The sequence below is a fragment of the Toxorhynchites rutilus genome, chromosome 1 (assembly GCF_029784135.1).
Source record: "Toxorhynchites rutilus septentrionalis strain SRP chromosome 1, ASM2978413v1, whole genome shotgun sequence".
Taxonomy (NCBI): domain Eukaryota; kingdom Metazoa; phylum Arthropoda; class Insecta; order Diptera; family Culicidae; genus Toxorhynchites; species Toxorhynchites rutilus.
In genome coordinates this window covers 90,286,927-90,312,984 of record NC_073744.1, presented here as the reverse complement: position 1 = coordinate 90,312,984, position 26,058 = coordinate 90,286,927, and the positions used below count along the sequence as shown (strand labels likewise).

The 26,058-nt window shown below is 42.1% G+C and overlaps 2 protein-coding genes across 3 annotated transcripts in view; one reads left to right on the top strand and one right to left on the bottom strand.

Moving 5' to 3' along the window:
* Window positions 1–229: 229 nt before the first annotated feature.
* LOC129761164 (uncharacterized) lies at window positions 230–3,844 on the bottom strand. The gene has a single exon (XM_055758877.1). The coding sequence runs from the start codon at window positions 3,842–3,844 to the stop codon at window positions 230–232; it is 3,615 nt and encodes a 1,204-aa protein (XP_055614852.1).
* A 5,106-nt stretch (window positions 3,845–8,950) lies between these two features.
* The window catches only part of LOC129762918 (doublesex- and mab-3-related transcription factor dmd-4), a 32,679-nt gene continuing 15,571 nt past the window's right edge, over window positions 8,951–26,058 (top strand). For both annotated transcript variants that reach the window (XM_055761534.1, XM_055761533.1), the window contains exon 1: window positions 8,951–9,299. In XM_055761534.1, the coding sequence (XP_055617509.1) occupies window positions 8,988–9,299 (312 nt within the window). In that variant the 5' untranslated portion in view covers window positions 8,951–8,987. The remainder of the gene's footprint in view (window positions 9,300–26,058) is intronic.

Below are 26,058 nucleotides of genomic sequence, written 5' to 3'. Positions count from 1 at the left end.
AACTTCTCGTCGTCGATGAAGTGCCTCGTTGGTTGATTTACTCCACTCGTACTCAGCATCAAGAAGCAGTTCGGTGTCAGTGCTTCGTGCGCCTCTGATTCTATTGGTAAATAGGTAAGTGGCCGCGAATTCACGATCGACTCCGCCTCGACCAACAATGTCAAAAACATTTCATCGCTCGGCTTACGAATTGTAGACAACGAAGCCAAAGCACTCTTGACTGACCGGGTCATGCGTTCCCAACACCCCCCCCCCCCATATGCGGTGAAAGCGGAGGGTTGAAACGCCACTGCGTTGCTGTATTAGTGAACGTTGAAGCCAGACTTGTGTACATTTGCTGCAACTCCTTCTTCAACTCGTTGTTTGCACCAACAAAGTTGGTTCCCTGATCGCTAAATATTTCGGCAGGAGCCCCCCTCCTGTCGATGAATCTCCGAATTGCCAGTTTAAAGGACTCCGTGGACAAGCTGTGCGACACCTCTAAATGCATAGCACGTATAGTGAGGCAAGTAAATATCGCCACCCACCGCTTCACATCACTGCGTCCTTGTCTGATTAACATTGGTCCAAAGTAGTCCACGCCAACGAAAGAAAATGGACGAATGTAGGATGTGGTCCTCTCTGGGGGCAAGGGAGCCATCCTAGGTACTGCAGGGACCGCTTTGTAGATCTTACACCATTGGCAAAGTTTTCTGACCTGTCGAAACGCCGCTCTCATTTCTGATACGTGGAATCTCTGACGCATCTCGTTCACTGCTGTCTCTGCGTTCCGATGTTTGAGTTGACGATGGTACCAATTTATCAGCAACTGAGTTCCATAGTGGCCTTTCGGAAGGATTACAGGAAACTTGAAGTCTGTTGAAAAGTACTCGGAAATCGAAGCTCTACTGTCCATACGAATGACACTGTGCTTATCCAGGAAAGGTGATAACTTGCGAAGCTTGCTCGTTTTCTCCAAACCTAGTTGCTGTTCCATCGGTAGCTGTTTATTTCTAATAAGTGTGATGATTTCATCTCCGTAAGCCTCTTGCTGGATTTGCTTAAAAATCTCTGACTCTGCCTTTCGTAACTCGTCCTGATTCAACCAATTCGTCGTTCCTGCAGTTTGCTTTTTGACTCTGCGGCGCAGTTTCCAAAGATATCTGAGAACATACGCTACAGCTCGCACCAAGTGTTCCCATTTTGAGAACTTTCCGAACACGATCAGCTGCTCAACTATTGTAATTTGATGGTGAATGTGGATGGGGCGAAGCTCTTCTGGTGTCTCTGTAACACGTAGATCTTGATGAGGCCATAGATCAGGATGGTGATAGAGAAAAGCTGGTGCTTGGAACCAGCGACTACTGTTGTTGATAGAAGGTCCCTTGCCCCACTTCGTTGCTTCGTCCGCTACGTTCCAACGAGAAGGAATCCATCGCCACTCGTCTACCTGAGAATTCTCAAGAATCTCAGTCACCCGGAAAGCAACAAACTGTCGATATTTTCTCTGGTCTGAACGTATCCACGAAAGTGCGGTGCTGGAGTCGCTCCAAAATACTCTGCGTGTAATAGCTAGGGTGTGGTATTCTTCGACCGATTTGGCAAGTTTCACCCCAAGAACGGCCGCCATTAATTCCAATCTAGGAATCGATATGGGCTTTAGTGGAGCAACCTTTGTCTTCGCTGAAACAAGAACGCAGCGAACTGTTTGTTGTTCGATGATTCGGAAATATGCGACAGCGGCAAAGGCCTCCTCACTGGCATCCACGAAAATATGCAGCTCAAGTGAACGATAGATCCCACTTGAACTGCCAGGAAAGTAACTTCGGGGTATTTGTATTTGCTCAAGTTGCTGCAACAGGGTCAACCAGCGCTCCCATTGACTAACTAGCTCATCGGGTATACGCTCGTCCCATCCGATTTTCGAACGCCAGATGTTCTGAATGAGCATTTTTCCGTGGACCACAAAAACAGCTACCAATCCTAAGGGATCAAATATGCTCATCACGATCCGAAAGGTCTGTCTCTTGGTTTGAATGTAATTACCCTGGATCAGCGGTAGCATTTCTTCGCGAAACAACCCTTGGAACACGAAAATATCTGGATCTGGTTTCCAAATCATGCCGAGAACTCGTTCACTAGTAGTTGACTTGGTCGCTGCGAAGTACTTCGACGTTTCCACGTTCCTTTCCCCGACCCGTGTTAGAAAGTCGCTGGAGTTCGAGAGCCAGTTACGGATATGGAAGCCAGCTTTTGAGTGGATTTCCTTCACTTGTTGCGCAATTTGTACCGCCTCCTTCATCGTGTCTACACTGTACAAAAAATCATCCACATAGTGATGTTTTAAGATCGCTTCAGCCGCTTGTGGAAACTGCTTAGAAAATTCTTGAGCGTTTCGATTTTTTATGAATTGTGCTGCGGATGGGGAGCACGTAGATCCAAACGTCGCCACTTTCATTGCGAAAACCTCAAATTGTTTCGACGGATGATCTCTCCAAAGAAACAGCTGCGCCGATCGATCTTCCGGTTGTATCAATATTTGGTGGAACATTTCCGAAATATCCGCTGTGATGGCGACTTGGAATTGTCGGAATGGACAAAGTACAGCGGGAAGCGGAGTAAGGAGATCAGGACCAGCTAGTAGATTGGAGTTCAATGACTGACCCTGGACCTTGGCTGCAGCATCCCACACTAAACGTAATTTGTTTGGCTTTCTTGGATTGATTACGACGTTCGACGGTAAGAACCAAGTCCTATTCGCGTCTAATGCGGCTATTTTCACCTGGCTGAGTTTGTAGGCATATTCTTTGGATTGATACTCCTTCATCTGCTCTCGCAATTTGTCGTAAAGCTCTGGTTTGGACGCCAAGCGACGTTCAAGGCACTGGAGTCTTCTTTCCGCCATTGGTCTGCTGTTTGGAAACTGAATATAGTCGTGTTTCCACAGCAAGCCCGTCTGAAATCTCCCCGTAGGTGTTCGAACCGTAGTGCGCTCAAGTATTGCACGTGCACGAATGTCATCGTCGCTTTCTACGATCGGTGAAATTGAACCAACGCTTTCCAAAGCGAAAAAGTCCTTCACGAGATCATGGAGCTCCTGATCGGGCGAACGAGCACAGATGTGAAACTGTAACTGGACTTTAGAATCAGGACCAGCGTTGATGGCTCCATAAACCGTCCAACCTAACCGAGTTTTGGAAGCAATCGGTTCATTTCTGGAACCTTCACGACATTTCAGAGATGTTTTTAAATATGAGTTGTCTAAACCAATTAAAATGGTAGGAACTGCACTTTTATAGTTACGGACTGGTAACCCACGAAGATGAGAAAATTGTTGACTGATTTCCGAATAATTCAGTGACTGAACTGGTAGATTCATTTTTTCAACTGTGTGGATCCTTCTTAATGGATGCCGTTTCGTATGACCATCACCAGAGATTTCCAGATTAATCAGTTGTGACTCGTTTTCTGTACGCTCGATGTCATTTGTCCACTGAAGACAGAGTGGATTTACGTCGCCTCTCACTCCCAATTCCTTTGCGATGTGGGATTCCACCAGTGTGGTGGATGAACCGTCATCTAGGAACGCATATGTATCAATGACTTTGCCATTCCCATGCAGTGTTACAGGCAGTATCCGGAAAAGGATAGTTGGTTGGAGTTTGCGATGCACAGTAACCATACTAGTTGTCTTCGGAACTTCAACGATCTGTGGCTTTCCAAGATGAAGAAGTTTATGGTGACGTTCCTCACATCCATTCTCACCGCAAGTGGACGCTTTACACGGAAATTTTCCATGAGATACCAGACAACGGCGGCATAAATGTTGCTCTTGGGCGAGTTTCCATCGGTCGTTCAAGGTCATATTTCGGAAAGTGTAGCAGTCCTTAGCCTTATGCCCTTCCTTTTGGCAGACTGGACACGGCTTCGGTGTAACTTGTGGTTGACTATGCTGATATTCGGCTTATCCTTCGAAATGTCTGTAGCGTGTGCGTTCACGTACAACTTTTCTTTGGGTTTGGGTTTCTCGTGCCTGCTCACGCGATGCTCATCGGCTTCGTAAGTGAAGGTGACGTCACTGACCGCCGTTACTATGTCGTCCATATAGCTACCGAACGTAGTGAGATCTACGACTCGTTGTTGTCGCTTGAAGAGGGACCAATTCAATTTTATGTTCGCAGGCAATTTGTTCACCAGTTCCTGTAAAAGCATGGGGTTCGACAGGTGATCGTTAAGCCCAGCTGCTCGAAGATGTCCGCAAAGATTCTTGCAGGCCAGCCCAAAGCTTATCAACGTGTCCAATTTCTCGGGTTTAGGCGTTGGGGTTGCTCGTATCTTAGCTAACAACGAACTGATGATCAAATCTGGACGCCCATACAATGTTCTCAGTGTATCGATGATCGAAGGTACTGACGACGGAAGCATCAGATAACTCCGGACCGCTTCCAATGCGTTTCCCTTAAGGCAACGTTGAAGACGCATCAAATTCTCTCCATCTGAATATCCACACATCTCTGTAGAATTCTGAAAGCTGCTCAGAAACAACGGCTACTCGACTGGATCGCCCGAAAAGATAGGAAGTTCTCTGGGAACGACTTGTCTGGCAGAGAGTTGTTGTGAACTGGGACCACAGAATAACTGTCTCGAAACGGTGGCGGGATTGGAAATAGGTGCGATAACCATCGGTGAAACGATTGGTGATAAACAAGCGGACACTGTATTTGCGGAGGGGGGTGGAATGCGATGCTGCGGAGTACTCATAAGCGACGGAACGAACGACAAGGCAGGGGGGGTTTGGCATGGACCGGTCGAAGTGGGAGGTGCATTATAATTTATTGATTCAACTGGCATTGTACACGGCGGGGTTTTATCGAAAATTGAAATGCTTGTTGTATTCGTTAACACACCTCTCTTGATAGTGTCTACTGGCTTTGAGCACGTCTGACTTACCGAACTGCTAACAAGTTCATTACCCTTGTACTTTGGAAACTCATACTCAGGAATTCTGTTGCTAACAATCTGCGATGCCGACAGATTGGGTGCTGTGACTGGTAGTGTGTTCTGAGGTGGCTCTTTCGCCAGCTGCAGCTGTAGACCATCCATTCGTTTTCGCAGCTCAAACAGTTTCTGCATCAGATCATCGGTATGCTGCGTTGCAGAGATAGAAGAATCCACCTGGGGATTTTGCCGGAACGGGTAGTTGTCTAATCCTCCAATGGCTTCACTTTGTAAACCACTAGCGTTGGTTGTGTTGGAAAGCTGCATACCCATATTGCGAGGAACAGACACTCCAGTATTGGCTGGAGCTATATTGTTGCATACGGTACTGACTGGATTAAGAACGGTGGGCTGCAACTGCACATTTTGTGCGGTGAGCTCGGATGTGATTGGCATCACTTGCGGTGCTGGTACTGAAAGGATTTGTTTCGGTAGGGTTCCGGTCCGAGACGGAATACTAGTGGGGATTGGTAACCCGGTACTGACACTCGTAGTCGGGACTAACTGCTGAACCCATTCCTGTATCCTTTGTGTACTGCGACGCGATCGACGACTTCTGACACTCCCGTTTTCCTCTTCGTCCAGTTGAGCTTGGAGAACATCGTACTATTTGGGGAGATACCTTTTCTCCACCTCCTTTTCCTCCTCCAGACGTTGAAGCTCAAGCACTGCTCTGGCTCTGGCACTCGCTGTTGATCGACTGGATCTTGAGCATGCGACACTTGGGAGCTGTACAGCCGGCGGGATGCAGGCCGCACACACGAAATGTCGATCTTCCGCTTCAATGCTAGCTGTCGCGTTAGCACAAGTGTAGTGGTAGTATCGGGTGCAGCACTCGCATTGTACCATGTTCGCTTCAGCTTCATCCGGACGACCGCATGAGCATCGTTCATCGGCAGCTGGAACCGGATTCGAACCAGCGGGAGCGTTCTTCGACCTTGGCATCTAGCAAGATTTTCGCTTAAAAACCTTAAAAGTTTGTTGGCACAGCCGACAAGACTTCGGACCACCGTTTAGCAAACTCGTTTGGAGGTTATTTTGAGTTGCTTTTAAGCTGTAATTTTTATTTGGTTTTAATATAATTCATGTTTAATTTATAAATAATTACGTTTTTAGTCCTGCTTGTGTTAGATAATCTGCTGTCCAACTAAAGGTGCTAATATTTGTATTTTAACTAGATTTGAACTGTGCTGCTTTTAATTATACGTCCAATGTGTTCCTTTGTGATTTGTTATTTTTCTGAATGTTTACATGTTATTTTCTAGATATTTTAGTATTCATATGTGTGAGTGAGTGTTTGACAATTGTGTGCTCATGATCTGTCAATCTATTGTTTTTTCGTCTGCAATGTCTTCAGTCACGGGTTCCTGTAACGCTGGATAACCCACTGGTAATTTGTGCTCGGTGCTGTTCGGAACAGGCAATATATGGAAAAATATGTTATAGTGTATTTCTAAAATTGAGCTTTGAATGAAAATCGACTATTTCGTATTCAATATGTGTTCTATGTGATGAAAACACATTTTTTTGCAAGTGTTTGAGAAAGTCAAAAAAGAAAGTGATTTAAAATTAATTTATTTCTCTCATCTATACAGCTATTCCATGCCAAACCGATATATTTCAGATTTTCGTGAAAAGTGGTGGTTTTGTTTTTTATCGCAAAACATTAGACGCGTATTTTTTTTATTAGGGTGAGCGTTTCCATTTTAGGGTTGTCCGAAGAATAAACTTTTTCCTCTTTTTTTTTTTTTTTTTCCAAAAATGACTTTTTGAACTACTCGACCAATTCAGATGATCGACATATCATATTAAAGCCAATCAGATGGTCTCTTTTCAAAAAATACTACACTGGTAGAAAATTTAAATCCTGTTTTCGTTATTATTGATCGTATTTGTTTATTTTGTTTTCATGGTCTCGGGACCAAGGGCGCTATATTTTTTTCTGGAAAGCTGAGCATTTTTCACATAATTTTTTCAAGGGTTTTTAAATTAAAGCGATGGTTCGAAAAATCAATTTTTCCAACACAAAAATTCATAACTTTTGATCTACTGGACCAATTCAGATGATCGCCACATAAAATTAAAGCACAAAACAAAACAACCAACACTTCTAGGATTGTTGTTATGACATGAAAAAATTAAAAATTCAACTCAGCCATGCAACCACAATGTGCTACAAAAAGCATGACAGGGTACAGCTAGTAGTATATAATAACAGAAATTACAACTTTTTTGAATAAAATATAATATATTTTGTAATTTAACCATGTCTTAAAAGAGAACTACAATACAATGATTATTTGAAAGAAAATATAATTCAATTTAAAAAATTATTGGGAATATCCCCACTTCAGTGAAGATCATACTGAGAATTGCATGACTTTGTTTTGGATCATAAATGAAGTTAATAAAGTACCTGGATAAAAACTTTACTTCGGGATCTTTTTAAATTTGCCTACGAGTTCGTAATATAACAACGAGGATATAAAACAGTTAAAGTTATGTTCCCGAGTTGCACAAAACGTTTAAAAAATGCCACCAACGATGCTCCTTAGCATATGTGATTATCACTCCTAATATACACGCTAACGCCTTTTGGATGCACATGTTGATTCTCGATACATTGTCATGCCGATCACTTTGAACCCCTGCCGACGTTCGAGTAATAATATCAATTGCTGGTTCACCGCAAAGTGCTCAAGTAAACAAAACAAACATAATACAGTCATGTTAATAAATATCATGTTTCGCCACACCATCGAAGCAAACAAATGTAAAACAGTCCCTAATGCATACATCTGAAAAATCGGGGCCGAGAGAAAACGATGTAACGATGCAATGCCAACGACAGAAAACATATCGATAACACAAATGCACAGATACATTGATAATCTGAGCGAACATTACCTCTCCGCAGCGTCATTATTTAGGTTGGAAATTATAATTATCTTCAACAACTTTCGCATGTTTTGTTTTCTACCAAACGTCCGCTGGAACATTCCATATTACTAAACAGGTCGTTGTGTACGTATGTAGTAAGTAAGTCTGTGATTCTTTTTGAAGTATAAATTGTCACTGTTCCTATCGCTAGATACATGTTCGAAGAAGCATGTTGTTTTTCGGTATGCTCCGCCCAACGATGGCTACGATTGGTTAGTGGATATTTCCAATGGAATATTTGTTCACGCCTATCTTGGTACTCTTTCCTCTCTTGGCTGATATAGCTGATGTATCACCGTTGAAATACTGTATATCATAATAAATAGGATCGTATCGCAGCTTATCAGTAAATTTTCGATGAATGCGCTGGGTATATCAAATTGAATGTATAGGGTGATTAAATTGAGGGTATTGCATTCAAAAATAAACATGAATGTGTTAGTTGTGATGAAGTAGAATAATTTAGTTAACTGTCATTGTATTTAGGTTTCGTACTATTGTACAGTTTCGATTATTCATTTGGTGATAGTCGCCTCGACTATTCAAAATTATTCTTTAAATGGCCACATAAATTACACTTGAGTGACTAAATGATTCTCTTTAATTGTAAACTGAATATTATATTAACTCAAATCGATTGCGAGTTTTGTCGGAGACTTTTATGACTTAATAATGTGAATAATGTGTTTGGTATTGCTCCACCGTCACCGCTATTCAACACAGGTCTTCAGTATCATGTAACATAGAATTGTTATAAAATATCACTTGAATGATGACACCAATCAGTATTGCTGTTGTGCTTGTTGTGTTGTGCTTTTTCTTTCCTCCTGTTTGAATCACGTAAACTCCCCTCCGTAATGCTGTGTTCTAGCGCGGGATGAAACATGTGCAACAAAATACAGATGTCAATATTAGTACAAACCAGAGAAAATGGATATTTATTTTAGGGATGCTACCAAGATGAATTCGCCGAGCGCTGTCTACAAGAATCATATAGACACTATTCGCTCAGTAGTAGTATAGCACTGAACGGTTTCGGAAGTCGTTCCTAAGACTTTTCGGTGGTCGAAATGTTGTCCGTGAGCAACTTTCTCAAGTGTAGTAGCGACGATGGGAAAAGTGTTGTGGGATCGAGCGAAATTAGGGAATCCAGCAGTGGTGTGTGCGGAATAACTAAATCCAGTGCAGTGAGTTCTAGCACAGTAGTTAAACCTAATGGTACAAGTAACATACAAGCCTCTAGGATACCAAAGTGTGCCCGCTGTCGCAATCATGGTGTTATATCTGGACTCAGAGGACACAAGAAACACTGCGCTTACAGGAATTGTCGATGTGCGAAATGTGAATTGATTCTATCGCGACAGAAAATAATGGCAGCACAGGTGAGGTTCATCTTGTTTATGTTAAAATTAGATTCAGATTGTAGCTTGACTAGGCTGGCCAAATAGTTCAGGAATAAAAACGGGACACGTAAACCCAAAAACAGTTTTATATTGATTATTTAATATATTTTTTTATATTATATATTTTTTTATTTTTTCTTTATTGTGTGAATGAAACCAAACAATCAAATATTGTTAAATATAATATAAAAAAAAATTAAATACTCATTATAAAACTTGTGTCCCGTTTTTATTCCTGTACTATTTGGCCAGCCTAGTTAAGCTACAATCTAATTCGAAAAACGGAAATTGTAGTGGTATGTGGACACAGGAAATGAGCAAGTTCCTTAGGGTGATCTTTACCCCCCCCCCCCCCCTCCCCTATATTAGCTAAGCAAGCATATACCCGCTTAGCTCCCTATTACGAAATAATAGTTAGATGCTGAAGAGACTTTGCGAAGAAGATTATGATTATTGCAAGTTTTATCATAAAATTTGTCAAAGTTACCAATCGAATTTGAAATTCTCTGAGAGTTGTTTGATATGTTATGAATTACGATTCCCTAATTCATAAATGGTTTAAATTAACAAAAATTGTAAGCATTCCAATTTTCTCACATATTTGTTCTATGAACTTCTGTGCTAACCTGACTGTACTTTCTATAGCGAGGAACGAGGGGAGTCGTGAGGTATAAAGCGCTCGCTCGAACTGCAAATGCAACGTTCGATCATACGAACACTATGAAGAGAGGAGATATTGCAAATTAACCGGCCCGTTTATGACTTATTGAATTCAAATAAGGCATTCGCGATTTCTAATACTCATTCTCGCTCTAACCAGCAAACAGTCGGCAGTTTCTTTGATCGGTTTTGCTCGATACAAAGTTCAAAAGCAAAATCATTTTGGAGGACCGAAAAAAAAATTAATCGAAAACAATTGGTCAGTGATAACGGCTTTTTCTCGACTTTTTGACGTTCGACGCGCTGAATCGGACTCAGATGAAGAGGAATTGACTGAAGCTTTTCTTCCCGAAGCCTTTTGCGACTGACACAATCAAGTCCATTTGATCCCTAATTCAATATGATTTTGTAGAGATGGAACTTGAAATGAAAGTGTTCTTTCAACTACTATGCCATCTAAGTATGCCTTCATGTGGCAGTCTCACGGATTAACCACGTTCGAATTGCTTAAAGCATAGAAAACCGATTTTGAGCTGGAATTGTTTCATCCCTGATCGATCATTTGTTTTTATGGGCGGATGACGAAGCCCCGACGTTCAGTCAACCAAACTATTATAGCAATTGAAAAAGGGATCTCAAGACAAACGCAGCGGCATGGTACCGGTCCTCCAGCCGAAATGGTAAACAAGTGAATTGAATAAAATAGTTTCGTTGTACTGCGTCAACAATTACGGCTTGGACATATTATTTGAGAACACTTTACACATCACTTATCAAAACTACTTCTTCTTTTTTATGTTGAAGAATTCTAATAGAATCATCAAAATCAACAACAATTTTATTTGCAGATATAGCATCTCTTTAAACAAGGACAACAAATGTATGAAAGATGTACTTTCTTTTTTTGCTGTTCCGTTAAAAACGGTACGTTTAGTCAGCCTAAGCTTAACTTATTATTGTTCAATATAGCAAGCAGTTTTTATTATCGAAATTGAAAATAATACATTTATCATCATTAGAAAAAAGTTGAAAAATCGAACATTTTTTCAGTGAGGAGGTAAAGTGGTCATCTGTGGGGGGCAAAGTGGTAATTCGCACATATCATGCTAGAAAGGATAGATTTATGCGTATTTTCTTGTCCAAATTTGTTTAAATCATCGATGAAATAGTATGTACATGTATGAATTGAGCTAGACCTATTCACCTACAGTCGTAATTGATTTTTTTTCATACGTACAAAAACGTAGTGAGGCTTGGTTTTTGTTGAGTTGGCATATTTTTCCTGGGTCAAAACCACAAAAGGGACCCCCTTAGGAGCATAAAGTGATAAGGTATATCAGCTTTTGAAAACAGAACATTGTCAGTAGTAATCCTTCACTGACCATTTTACCATTTTTTTTGACCAAGCGTAGAAGTTTATCGCTCGCGAGAGGAATAATTTCGCTCTCACTCAGTGTGTGTGCGTCCAGTAACTAAAATAGAACAATAAGAGAAAGCAATATAAAAAAGATTTCAATATTATTCCCTTCACTTCCATCATGCATTGGATGTGATTATGGATGTGACTGTCCATTTCAACCTCACCAGTGCAATTATTCCGATAATTTAAATTTACCGCTTATGAAGGAATTTACTTTTCCACTTCTCTGTCAACTCACAAACCGAAATATAACCATCAGTGAATTCAATTTTGCAATTAAACACGCGGAATCATGTTTGATTTTCGGTTTTCGCTCCCTATTTCACTTTTGATCAGTATTCATTGCCATAGGAGGGTTTAAAAGTTATAGAATAGCATGTAGAAGAAGGTTAAGTCGTTCGTGAGTTATAGTGTCGCAAATATGGAGCAAAATAAAGAGAAAATCCGACATATTTTACAGTACTACTATGACAAAGGCAAAAATGCATCTCAAGCTGCCAATAAAATTTGTACAGTTTATGGACCCGATACAGTTTCCATTTCCACCGCACAACGATGGTTTCAACGTTTTCGTTCTGATGTAGAGGTCGTCGAAGATGCGCCACGCTCCGGAAGGCCTGTCGTCGAAAATTGCTACAAAATCGCTGAATTTGCCGAGAAAGACCGGCATAGTAGCTGCCGTAGCATCGGCCAAGAGCTGGGGATAAGTCATCAAACCGTTATTAACCATTTGAAGAAGCTTGGATTCACATAGAAGCTCTATGTATGGGTGCCACACACGTTGACGCAAAAAAACATCTTTGACCGTATCGACGCATGTGAATCGCTGCTGAATCGCAACAAAATCGACCCGTTTCTGAAGCGGATGGTGACTGGCGATGAAAAGTGGGTCACTTACGACAACGTGAAGCGCAAACGGTCGTGGTCGAAGCCCGCTGAAGCGGCTCAGACGGTGGCCAAGCCCTCATTAACGGCCAGGAAGGTTCTGCTGTGTGTTTGGTGGGATTGTCAAGGAATAATCTATTATGAGCTGCTATGGCCAAACGCTCAATTCGGACCTGTACTGCTAACAACTGGACCGCTTGAAGGTAGCACTCATGAAGAAGAGGCCATCTTTGATAAACAGAGGCCGCATTGTCTTCCATCAGGACAACGCCAGGCCACACACTTCTTTGGTGACGCGCCAGAAGCTCCGGGAGCTCGGATGGGAGGTTCTTTTGCATCCGCCGTATAGTCCGGACCTTGCACCAAGTGACTACCACCTGTTTTAGTCCATGGCGAATGAGCTAGGTAGTCAAAAGTTAGCCACAAAAGAGGCCTGTGAAAATCGGCTATCCGAGTTTTTTGCCAATAAGGAAGCGAGCTTCTATAACAGGGGTATTATGAAGTTGGCATCTCGTTGAGAACAAGTCATCGAACAAAACGGCGCATATTTGACTTAAAACAGATGATTGTAACTAATTTTATGAACAAATGAAAAAAAAATACCACAGGACTTTTTTGACAGCCTAATATATAAGTCTCGTGTCACGATGTTCGTGGCCGAACTCCTCCGAAACGGTTCGCCCGATTTTAATGAAATTATGCACAAAATGTTTGTTAGGCATGAGAATATATTGCATGCCACTAGGATACCGATTACCGTGTATTGAATACCGATTAGGCTGACACTATGCAAAAAAAATCAATTTTTATGAATAAATTGAATAACTGGATAGTGACCTGACATTTCGAATACATTATAGTGACGTTATCTCTAGAGCAAATAGGCAACTTGGGTTCATTTTCAAAATCTCAAGAGAGTTCTGGGATCCATTATGCCTACGATCTCTATATTGTTCATTGGTGAGATCTATTTTAGAGGCAAGTGTGGTTGCTTGGTGTCCATACCAAGCTAATTGGATTGCCAGGATTGAAGCAGTGCAGCGGAAATTCGTTCGCTCTCCGCTCTCTCCCGTGCAGTGTTTGACAAATGATCCATTCACTGAAAAAATCGCCTTCGTTCGTTCAAATATGATCATACACAAATCATTTCCCCCAGCGGCATCCTTTCATTGTTACGTACTGCAAATCACGACACAAAAGAGAACGAGACAACTCTGCATCGGTTCGCACTTCATGATACACCGACACACAAGCAGAACCATCATACACGCTTTCGGTGCAGAAAGTTTATTTTCTTCTTTGCCTCTAACATATGCATATCGACCTCTCCATGCATCATGAAACAGCAGGATCGTACGGACTACGCAAAGCGAATGATTCATATTATGTCACAGAGAGTGCAAACTATATGATTATTTAGCTCGATAGAGGCTAAGAGAAGTGTAGACAGATCATATTTTCCATTGTTAACGCCGCTGTCCCTTGAAATGTATATATTCATATAGACCGCAAAGTTTTATTGGCAACACCGCCCTCTTTTCATATTCGTTGCTCTCCGCAAATGGTGACCGAATGATGACGTAATTTTTCTTGTATCATTTATTGCTTTGCACTTGTCTGTGCAGTGGGTTTCGCTATAGTAGAGCGGGACGATATATGCAGTTCAAACTTGTGTGCAGGCTATGAAAATGGTTTGCGATGTTTGATACAGCTCGAATATGCAAACAACAGTCTTCGTTCCTCTCTCGGTTGAATCATGTAATGTTACACAAGTGATTACTAATTACACGATCACTAATTTTCGATTGAATGACAACGACGAAATAGTTCGCCAAAAAATTGGCCAGTATATCAATGAAGTTGTCATATCTTTGGTTTCACAATTCATGAGCAGGACCCAACAGTCATGATTTTGCCTGTCCATTCAGAAAAACTATTTTTCACTAACGAGACCGTAATTGAACAAAATTAATACTGATTTTCTTTATTTCATTTTCTACTTGTGCCAAAAATATATTACTTTATTTCACCTCACATTATTTATGTTTTACTTATTTATATATTAATACTTTTTTATCAAACACACCAGTTACATTGAAATAAGATAGTGTTACGGGAGAATGTTGCTGACTGGCGGACTCGGTGAATAGAAAAAGTTTCTTTCCGACTGTATGCTGTATGCTTCGGATCAAAAAAAGAAAGACGAATTTCAACTGCGCACTTCACTCGTTAATGGGTTTTATTGGAATGCACCTTTTGTGGTGATTGTCCAAGGTTATTTATGACAGTAATCATTTCCGTTCGATGTTTTTGTGTGACGTTTGCGTTTTATGTGAGGGTTGCGTTTCATAAAAGGTAAGTAAATAGAGGTAAGTACAATTCGTGAGTTATTTGTGTATGATTTCTTTTTCGTGTTTAATTAATTTTTTATTTTTTATTTTCAGGATCTGGAGCTGTTCTCAACATGCCGGCCGCCGTTGAAACAGTCTGTTTCAACCAACAACCACGTCGCCAGTTGACGTTGCTGCTGAGCTGTCTTCCTCGTCGCCGGAGTCGATTGGATGAACCGCGATCTCCGTGACCGCTCGCTTGTAGTCCTTTGATGCCGTCCTGACTATCACTACTCGGACTCGACCGTCTGGACCGGGGATGGTTTCGATTATGCGTCCGAGAGGCCATTGTAGCGGAGGGCAGTTCTCTTGCTTCAGTAGTACCAGTTGACCCTTGCGAACGTCCACCGCCGGACGTCTCCACTTGCTACGCTGGTGTAGCTGGCTCACGTAGTCCCGAGACCAGCAACGCCACAAATCCTGGACCGAGCGTTGCATGTCCTGCAAACGGGTGATGCGATTAGGGGACCGGGGAAGCAGGTCAGGCTCAGGTATAGAGACAAGAGGCTCTCCAATTAGAAAGTGCCCTGGGGTCAGAGCAGAAAGGTCGTCAGGAGAATCAGAAATAGGAACGAGTGGACGGGAGTTTAAGACTGATTCTACTTGAGCTACAACCGTTAGGAGCTGATCCATTGTGAAAGCCTTTTGTCCCATGATACGACGAAAATGATACTTAAACGATTTCACTCCTGCTTCCCATATGCCACCGAAATGCGGAGAGCGTGCAGGAATGAAACGGAAGGTGATGCCATTTCCTGCACAGTAGTTTCCCCATTTCGTCGGCTGAAATTGCTGCAGGTACTCCTTTCGTAGCATCCGCAGTTCACGATCTGCACCGACGAAAGCGCAATGCAACTCAAGAACCCGACCGCGCTTGGCAATGAAACGTTTGACGGCGTTTATGCACGCGGCGGACGACAGGTCGGCGACGACCTCGAGATGCACGGCCTTCACCACCATACAGACGAACAACGCGATATATACCTTAACCGACGAACCTTTCCCAATTAGCGGACGAACGAGGAATGGCCCACAGTAATCCATCCCGGAGTACGTAAAAGCTCTAGCTGGCCTGAGGCGAACTGATGGTAAAGGTGCCATAATTTGGTTGGATGTTGTAGGATTGCACCGAAAACAGGTGATGCATTGTCGGACAACCTTACGAGCCAAGTCTCGACCCCGGAGCGGCCAGAATCGTTGACGGACTGTAGCGAGCAACAGCGACGGTCCACCGTGAAGTGTCTGTAGGTGAATGGACTTGGCAATGAGAAAGCTCAAGGTGTGCCTTGCTGGAAGCAGAATCGGATGACGAGTATCAAATGGTGCGTTTAAGTTTTTCAGCCTTCCATCAATCCGAAGGAGTCCAAATTCATCCATGAATATATTGAGGTTTTTCAGCGGTGATTTTGGTGCGAGCCTGGCAGCGTTCTCGGACTGCTTTTGACGGTAGGAATGAACTTCCGTTGGGAATTCCTGGTGCTGAGCAAGGCGAATCAACGCCTTCAGTGCGTAGTCAAATTCCTCGGGTGACAGCGGGGACAACACGCGTTGGGTTTTCGGAAGCTTGCAGTTGTTTCGAAAGCGGAAGCAGTAGGCGACGAAGCGTGTCAGCTTGGCTAACTCTGAGAACTCGCTGAAGATAGTTGTTTTGTCTTGCAGTAGGTGGAGGGAAACCAACCATCTCCTCCTCCAAGTCCGACTTGATCGGTATTGAAACCACACACTTTGGCCAAAGCTCGACGGGGGAGGTTAGATACTGTAGACCATGCCACCACAGACTGTCGTTGATGATCTGGCTCGCAAGCACTCCTCGGGAGATATTGTCGGCAGGATTCAGATCAGTCGGTACATGCATCCACTGTGAATCCTTTGTTAATCGTTGAATCTCTGCGACCCGATTTGATACAAAAACTTTCCAGGAATTCGATCTGGATTTGATCCAGTGAAGTGCGACTGTAGAGTCAGTCCAAAACGTGACTGGTCCAGTGGTGTCGGTGTTAGTCAAGAGGTTATGTACCAGTTGAGTCCCGAGGAGAGCTGCACATAGCTCTAAGCGCGGAATTGATTGTCCACGAAGAGGAGCGACACGAGATTTCGACGTTAGTAAATGTGAATGGAGCTGGCCCAACTCGTCCTTTGATACGATGTAGACGCAGCATCCGTAACCCTTCTGCGAAGCATCGCAAAAGCATTGGAGTGAGTACTGACGTTTGGGGTTGCATACGACCCTTCTTGGAACTTGCAGCGAGTTGAGCTTCTTAATGTCCGCACGATACCTTTTCCATCATGTTGCTGGTTCTTCTGCAAGCTCAGAATCCCATGACATATTCGCTGCCCAAAGAGTTTGAATGAACATTTTTGCGTTCACGACTACTGGTCCGAGTAAACCAAGAGGGTCGAAGAGCTGAGACATCTCGGAAACGACAATACGCTTGGTAACCACCTCTAGCTCTGGGAGCTCAGGGACCTTGAATTTAAAGACATCCCGCAGGGGGAACCATAACAACCCCAATGTTTTGACGGCTTGCGAACGATCGAGCTCAAGTTCCGTGAACGTTTCCCATTAGGCTTCTGGGACGCTGCTGAGAACCGTCTTGTGGTTTGAAGCCCACTTGCGAAGGACGAAACCAGCGGACTTCATCATCTCCATCAGCTGCTTGCATGTTTCCGTCATCGTGTCGTGATCGTCGTGTCCGGAGATAACGTCGTCTACGTAAGTACCCTTTAGCAAAACTGGTACGGCCAGTGGAAAGCGATGTCCTTCATCGATAGCTAGCTGGTTTAGGATGCGAGCAGCATGAAACGGCGAACTTGCAAGGCCGTAAGTGACGGTTTTCAACTGGTACTTGCGGATTGGCTCCGACGGTTTTTTATGCCAAAGAACTTGTTGAAATTTCCGATCATCTAGGTGGACCCAAATCTGTCGAAACATTTTTTCCGCATCAGCGGTTATGGCGAATAGCGGTAGACGAAAGTTCACGACGATGGTAAAGAGAGCTGGCTGAACCGTTGGGCCGACGTAGAGTGCATCATTCAACGAAAGCGAGGTAGCTCCACGACAGGAACCGTCGAATACCACACGTATCTTGGTGGTTGTACTCTCTGGTCGATGAATAGCATGGTGGGGAAGAAAATACTGTGGGCCAGACGATGCGACGGTACTCAACTCCATATGACCCAACCTCTCATACTGCTCCATGAACTCCGAATAGTCTTGACGGAGTTTTTCATCGGCGAGGAACCTTTTCTCCATCTGCTGGAATCTCCGTAATGCGGCGGGGTAGGAATCTCCAAGAAGCAACACTTTGTCTTTCCTGAGCGGTAGACGAACGACGTAACGACCCGTATTGTCGCGGACAACGGTGGATTGGAAGTATTCTTCGCAGAAATTTTCGTCCGGAATGAGAGCCTTACCATCTTCGAAGTTTTCGAAGTTTTTTTTTCCCAAAATCGCTGAAGCTGTGTATCAAGGCTATCTTCGACACAGATGTGACAGGATTGTATTCCAGTGGCGTTTGTCTTGGGCTGCTCCAGTTTTCCACAAACTATGTAGCCTAGAACCGTTTTCTGCAGTGTTGGATAACCAGCAGCAAGAAAGAGTTGCTGGTTTTCGAGAACCTCGAAAAATAGTCCGGCTCCGATAATCATGTCCACACCTTGACTAATGTTGAATTGTGGATCAGCGAGTGGAAGATTCCTTGGGATTCTACAGCGAGAGACATCAATGTGGTGATTTGGCAGCGAGACAGTTAGTTTCGGCAATACTAGACAATCTAGTTGAGTGGAGAAATTTTCAAAACGAGATGCGAGCGATAGCGACACAGCGTAGCGAACGTTGACAACGGATTGTCCGATCCCACTGACTGGCGAATTCAGCTTTGTCCGCGGCAAACGAAGCCTTTGGCATAGCGTTTCCGAAATGAAACTTGGTTGTGAACCGCTATCCAAAAGAGCTCTGGTAAGAACGTAGTTGTTATCAGCATCCTTCACCTTGATCACCGCCGTGGACAAAATGACTGTTGACTGTCGAGGTTGGGTAAATAATTCTGCACTCTGACAGGCAGTGGGTGGAGGAATGAAATCAACCCGCGAAACCGACGATTTGGGAAAAGTTTGACCGCGCGACGACTGCGAAAGACCCGATGTGCCAGGTGGTGAAGCAACAACGAGCTCTTCCGACGGAGAGCTTTCGATAAAATCTGGAACGAAGTGCGACATTTGGCACGTCTGCGAAGTGGATGTTACAGTGGACTTGCTCGTCCATAATGGCTGCTTGACTGTTGCCGCTGGTTGTGAACCAGAAGCCGACGAGAGAGGTGGCAGGTGTAACAACGAATGATGTTTCTTTGAGCAGTTCTTGCAGGCCCCGCTGGAACAGTTCTTTGCATGATGTTTTCCCTTGAGACAGTTAATGCATAACCCGTGCCTCTTCACGACTTCAAAGCATTGTTGAGGAGAGAGCGTTCGGAATTGCTCGCACTGGAACAGGAAATGGGCCTGCTTACAGCTGACACACAGTGGCACGTTATCGGAAACAACATGCGCAACGACGGATCGTGACTTGAGATGCTTGATCTCGGATTGGGTGGTTGCCGATTGGGAGAGCTTAAGGGTTTGCACAATTCGCGATCTTCTATGGATAAACTCGAGCAACTCTTGGTACATTGGATATCTGTTGTTCTCAGAAACATGTGTCTCCCACTCACGGAGTGAAACAGCATCGCTCAATCGTTCGACCAAATAGGCGTTCCAGTGGTTCTCAGAATCTTCGAGCTTATCCAGCAGCTGTACGTGACGATCGAATTCGTCAGCAAGATCTGCTAGTCCCTGTGCAGACTCTTTTTTCAGAGAAGAAATCATGAGTAGGGCAGAAACATGCCGCTTTACTAATAAATTAGGATTTTCGAAACGTTCCTTCAATAGCTTCCACGCTACGAGATAGTTATTAGCAGAAATCTCGAGCGAGGAAATGATTCGCGCTGCTTCGCCAGAAAGTGTAGCTCGCAAATAATGCATTTTCTGAACTGCTGTAAGTTGTATGCTCGTATGAATTAGCGAGACATACAAATCGCGAAAAGAAACCCAATCGTCGAGATTCCCAGAGAACTCCTTCAACTTTATTTCCGGCAGACGAACACTCGACGAAATCGGAATAGCGAATTGGTTGAACAGGAGCAGGGGGTGGTACGGGTGGTTGCACAGGAATTTTACTTTGCAACGATGTCTTTAATTCGTAGTACAAGGCTTGAAATTCTTGTCTCTCTTCAGCAAAATCTTCCTCTCCATCTTCAAGAAGCTCAATTTCTTCTTGAGTTTCTTCAAATTCTCGCCATAACGCATCCAGGCGTTGAATGCGAATGGGCACTTGTGCGAGTTTAGTCGAATCAAAATCGTCGTCAAATGATTTTATAAAATGCGCGGAACCAAAAATATTTGTCCGCCGACGGTGCAATATTTTTAATTTAGTTTGTTTCGTCGCCTTTTGCTTTGGTGGCGTCATTATGAGCAACTCTTTATTCAATGGAACAAAATTTCACGTACCTGTGTTTTCTGCTATTGTTACCACCTTACCCTGACTTCTTCAGCCTGCTCTTTGTCCTCTTCGTCGTACAGGTAATGACGGGGGTGAAGATCCAATCTCTGCTTTCGGTAATCACCGACGGTTGTCGATAACGAGATGTGATGATGAATACGATGAACCTTCCACCGACCAGGTAGAGGGAATTTTCGCTGTTGGTGGCTGCGAACTGCTGTTGACGATGAATTTTCTGCTGCCGACGGCTGGTGTAAACAACTCCTGCTCGACGAGAATGATCGACGAGAACTGGGACGGTGATGATGATGATGATTCGAAATGTGCTACTGCTGGTCGAATATGATCGACAATGACAACGAACACGATGCTGATTGCTGTTACTGGGCAACAACTTGCTCCTGGCCGATTTTAATCGGCGATGACGACGACGATAGCTTTGTCTGCGACGGTGATAACAACACTGGGATAATACTTCTGTTGTTGTTTGTCTGGTGCAATGACCAGTTCCAATTCACGTGGTGACGTGGAGTCAGGCGATGACGACACTAACTGATTACCGTTCTTCTGATGATGGTGATGACGACGATGATGAGAGTGAAACCTTTCAACTCACGTGGTGAGGTTATGAAGCGACAACTACTTCGGCCGATTTTGCGACGACGATGACGAGGGCGATGCCGATGATGACGAGGGCGATGACGATGATGACGAGGGCGATGACGACGACGGGATGATGAAAGCAGGAAGATGCTTCTACTGCTACTGTTTGTCCGGCTAAATGGCCGGTTCCGATCCGCTAAGCTAGGACAACTACCCACTGGAACTTTCCAACCACGTGGGAATGAGGTTAGCTCCTTCGTTCTGCAACTTTAATCCCGGGTTTCGGCACCAATGTTACGGGAGAATGTTGCTGACTGGCGGACTCGGTGAATAGAAAAAGTTTCTTTCCGACTGTATGCTCCGACCGACCACTTATGCGAAAACTTTCCTCCACTTCGGATCAAAAAAAGAAAGACGAATTTCAACTGCGCACTTCACTCGTTGATGGGTTTTATTGGAATGAACCTTTTGTGGTGATTGTCCAAGGTTATTTATGACAGTAATCATTTCCGTTCGATGTTTTTGTGTGACGTTTGCGTTTTATGTGAGGGTTGCGTTTCATAAAAGGTAAGTAAATAGAGGTAAATACAATTCGTGAGTTATTTGTGTATGATTTCTTTTTCGTGTTTAATTAATTTTTCATTTTTTATTTTCAGGATCTGGAGCTGTTCTCAACAGATAGTTTGAATGATTGGACTTTTTTATTGTTGTCAGTAGTCATCGTCTAAAGCACTCTATTCCTCTGTAAGTCATAGCTCTTATTGCCACATATTCGTTTGATCTTCATCAATGAACGAATCAAAAACGTAAAACCATTCAAACAAACTTTCAATATATTATTTATTGTTTATTCAATCACTAAAATAATTTATTTGGCAGAACAACGTTTGCCGAGTCAGCTTGTTTCACTATAAATTCCTTAAACTCGAAACGCCCAACACTACGGCCGAATGGCTACCGAGAGAGCGATTTTTGTTTTTATTTATATTTTGACATACGACAGCTCCACGAAAGTAAAGAGTGACTCAAGAGTTATAAAATTCTTCATACATAAGGTGACTATCAATAAGATTTCAAAAGTCAAAAGTTATACTACCAACCAAGCAGGGCAGGTGGCCACTTCACCCCACGTGACCACTACCCCTAATCCCCCTGCTCAATGCACTTGATCCAGTGATTTTGTTTTTTCTGGTTACTTAAACCGGCTACTGACTTTATATCAGAACGTTCGGGAACTGCCCTCCCAAAATCGACGACTTCGTTGCTGTCGTTGAATCCGATCACGTTATTATCGTTCTAGAAGATTTTTCCCCATAACTATTTGGAAGTACATTCACCGTTTATCGTAACGATCGCAATCCAAGCAACAGATTCGAAAAATGCTGCGATGCTGCTTTAAGAGTTTTCCTTAGAGGGGTGACACCAATGCCCATGACAAGTATATTATATTGAAAAAAGTAATGATTTTGAATAAAGGTAACCGGTTATTGCTAATGGCATTATCTAACAAAACAATTCACTATGGAAAAGTCCATGTTATAGAATCTTTCATGGTTTTTTTATGTTCATTATTTTGCCATACTACATCTTTTATTTCTGTACTGGGGTGTAATTTTCAAAGTCTCGAGAACGAGGGGGTTACGTTCGGAGTACAGAGTTTTGAGCGTTAATATCTCTCTACCGGATGAATGAAGTGGTATGAAATTAGCATTATTCAAAAGATAAAAGATCTACGAGAGATTTATTTTACTTATTGCCCATAAAAACTTGTTTCAATAGCTCAAAACTACTTCGAAAGCAAAATCATTATAAATAGCGATAGCTTCTTGAAATTTAATTCATAATTGAACAGCGATTGGAGCATGTTGTCCCATTCACAGTGTTATGCGGGCGCTACACGTTTCACTCGAATGTTGGACTCAAACATTTGACTCGATGAATCGACAAATGTTGTGACGAATGTGCTACTACACGGTGAAGTGAAAGTTCGATTCAATGCAATCGGTCCAAACAATCGGCGAGTATGTGGATCGAATATTTATTGTTTTTATTTACCATCAAAAACGTTAGGAAACTGGATGACGATGCGAGTATTGAAATTACTGCCGTTGCAATTGTACTGATATCGGGCAGTAAATTAAAAATGCTTGAAATCAACATTCTTAAACTGCAATATTTTGCCGAATATTTTGAATTTTATAAATCAATTTCATAGTTCCTTCATCTAAAACTTGTAAAGAAACCAATCTGTCAACGATAGATTCGGACGAATCGTGTAGCGGTGTATCGAATGTCATCGAGTGTCGAATCAACGAATGACAAAAATCCTTTGACTCGTGCCACTCGCGTTGGAAGGTAATCCACAATGAACGGATTACCTTCCAACGCGAATATTCGACACTCGACATTGGAGGTCGACTACACGATGCGGCGAATCATCAAGCGTCCAGCATTCGAGGGTGTTCGTAGCATCGTGTAGCGCTGGCTTTAGCTTTCACCGAGTAAAGGCGTATTGGGTTTGACGTAGAACTACGTCTTTCATTAAGGGTGCCAAATCAGAAAACAGGTCACGTTTTTATGAAATCAGGTCACGTTAACGTTAATAACTATTCTTGCCGCAAACAGATTTTGGCGATTTACATACCAAACGAATCGGAAATAACCTAAGATTTGTTTGATATGCTATACATTACAATCCCAAAGTATATGGTTTACATTGATGAAAATTGGAAGCATTCCCTTTTCCCCATAATTTTCGAACATATGGGTATTCAATTTATCGAATTATCCTACCTTCCTTCAGAGTTTTCCGATTTTTCTCTCCATAACATTGATCTATGGGCAGAGACTAATAGATCAAAATAAAGATGGCTCAAATCGGACGATTCCTTTTTCGGGTTTCGCGCCTAGCAACACATTTGGCCTTACATTTTTATTTGTATAGATGTACTTATGCATGTGAAGAAGTCATTATATTCGACTGTTTTACAAAGGATTTTATAAGAAAACCAAACTTCGTTGTGTAATTACGCAATAATAGGCGGTAGGTCAGTATAAGCGGGGTCATAATAAACGGATTCTAGTGTACTTACTTTAATCTTGTTTACTTTTAAAATTTCCAGTTCCATTGATTCAAATATTTTACAATTTTATTCTGTACCAAATATTCTCATCTTCCAAATGGAATCAACAGAATCATTGCGTATGTTACGTTAAATAGTGCACTTTTGAGAGCCAGTTTAAGGCTAATAGAACACAAATAAGAAAAGTTCGAAAACTCTACCATAGTTGAGATACGACTACATGTGCAGAAGATTTTTTCCAACTCCTGAAAAATTCGGGGGCGGCATCCTGTAAATATTTTTTTTTTAATGGGAGAAAGGTGGTTTCTGACTTCAAGGAGGACAATTAAAAATTATATTCTTCTTTTATATTCAAAAACTCTCCTTAGGCATTTTAAACATATTTTTATTAGATTAGAAAACTGTTTCAATTCAACAAATATATATGTACAGTGGAGCCGTGTCGGACTGAACACAATAAAGATATGCGTATCTGAAAATTGATGAAATTTCAAAACTTTGCAAGATCCTAACCGCTTAAGAAAAATAATGTTAACAACGGAATCTACATGCGATTTTACAAGGAAAATTATGCATAATATTTCATACTTAGGACTAACCGTTGTCGTGAAATAATCGATTTCATATAATGAAAATAATATTTGTGAAATTTCAATACGATGTCGATACTTCAGTTGTAATGTAGCATTTTCTATTATTTCACGAATTAGATTTTCATTATATAAAATGAGTTAAATCTCAAGAACGTTCAGTCCTAGGATAAAATGTTAAATGTAGTTTTTCGTGCTACTTTCATGTTACATTATTACTTATCTTAAATGGTTACGATTCCGTATTGAAATTTCGTAAATTTTTCAAAAACTCCTATCTCCATTTTGATGAATTTCATGCCAACTCGACTGGCCGTTGGCAGCATCATCTCAGATAGTAGCGAAACGTTGTGAATGTAAACACATGGGTCTTTTAAACAACTTTGCATACTTGAAATATTCAAAAAAGAATGAGACTACTTTTTTATAAGAGGCAACATTTTTTTTCTTGATTTTTTACAAAAAAAATTAAAACTCAAAAACTATAATACCTACAAAATTCGGGTGAAAGGATGAAATGTAGAAAATCATTTAAATTTTCATAAAAAAAATGTCAAAACCTTTTTGAAAACAAATTTTACTGAAAAAAGAAATTAAAAATCAAAATTCGTTTTTCTCAAAAATGTATTTTTTTAATTCTTTTAAAAACTTTATAAATGGCCCTTACAATTCCCAACGAGTCGTGCATACATCGGAAGATGGGCACTTTTGCAGGGAAGAAGTTTTTCTAACAACAACTTTTTCATGTTTTCTTTGAATAAATCACAACTAATCCTTATTTAGAAAGAAAGAAGAACGAAGAGGAATATTTACCTAGAGTATAAACAGTGTATCTCGCATTATTCTCGTTCGACGCTCAGTTGCTCCGCTCCCGTGCTTTTCTAGTGAGCTCGTGATTTTTAATACAGTTAGTTTTGTTGTTGTGTGCGTGGCGCGTTGCATTCGGCAAGTGCATTTACCCTCGATATGGGAAAACAACGCTCTAATAAAGAGCAACCAAACTCTGCGAAGAGGACTCGCTCTCAGGCAGAACTAAGTGATGAACAGTCTGAAGAAGCGTTTTATACAAAAGGTTTTCCGGACAAATTCCGCGAGGAAATTAAATTGCTCATCTCTAAGGGCCTTCAACTTAAATATAGCCTGTGTACTGATGGTTATAAAATAATGGTTCCGGGATTGAACCATTACAGGGCAGTTCAGGAATATCTGAAAAGAAAAGGGGTGGAGTATTTCACTCATGATATAGTGGCAAACAAACCATTCAAGGTTGTTCTTCGTGGACTGCCGGATTGGGAAACCAAAGAAGTGCAAGATGGTTTGACCGAACATAACCTGAAAGTGATTGCAGTACATAAAATAATTAGACGGAATAAAAACATCACATATCGCGATCAGCTGTATCTTATCCATCTCGAACGAGGATCCATCAACATGGCTGGGTTGAAAGAAATCAGATACGTAGAACATATGACCATAAAATGGGATCGATACAATCCCGTTCATCGCGATGTTACTCAGTGTACGAACTATCTGAACTTCGGGCATGGTGCCAAGAACTGCTTCATTAAAAGTAG

What these genes read in the sequence shown, in the direction of transcription:
- LOC129761164 (XM_055758877.1), bottom strand. Translation starts at nt 3,844, where the DNA reads ATGACCTTGAACGACCGATGGAAACTCGCCCAAGAGCAACATTTATGC.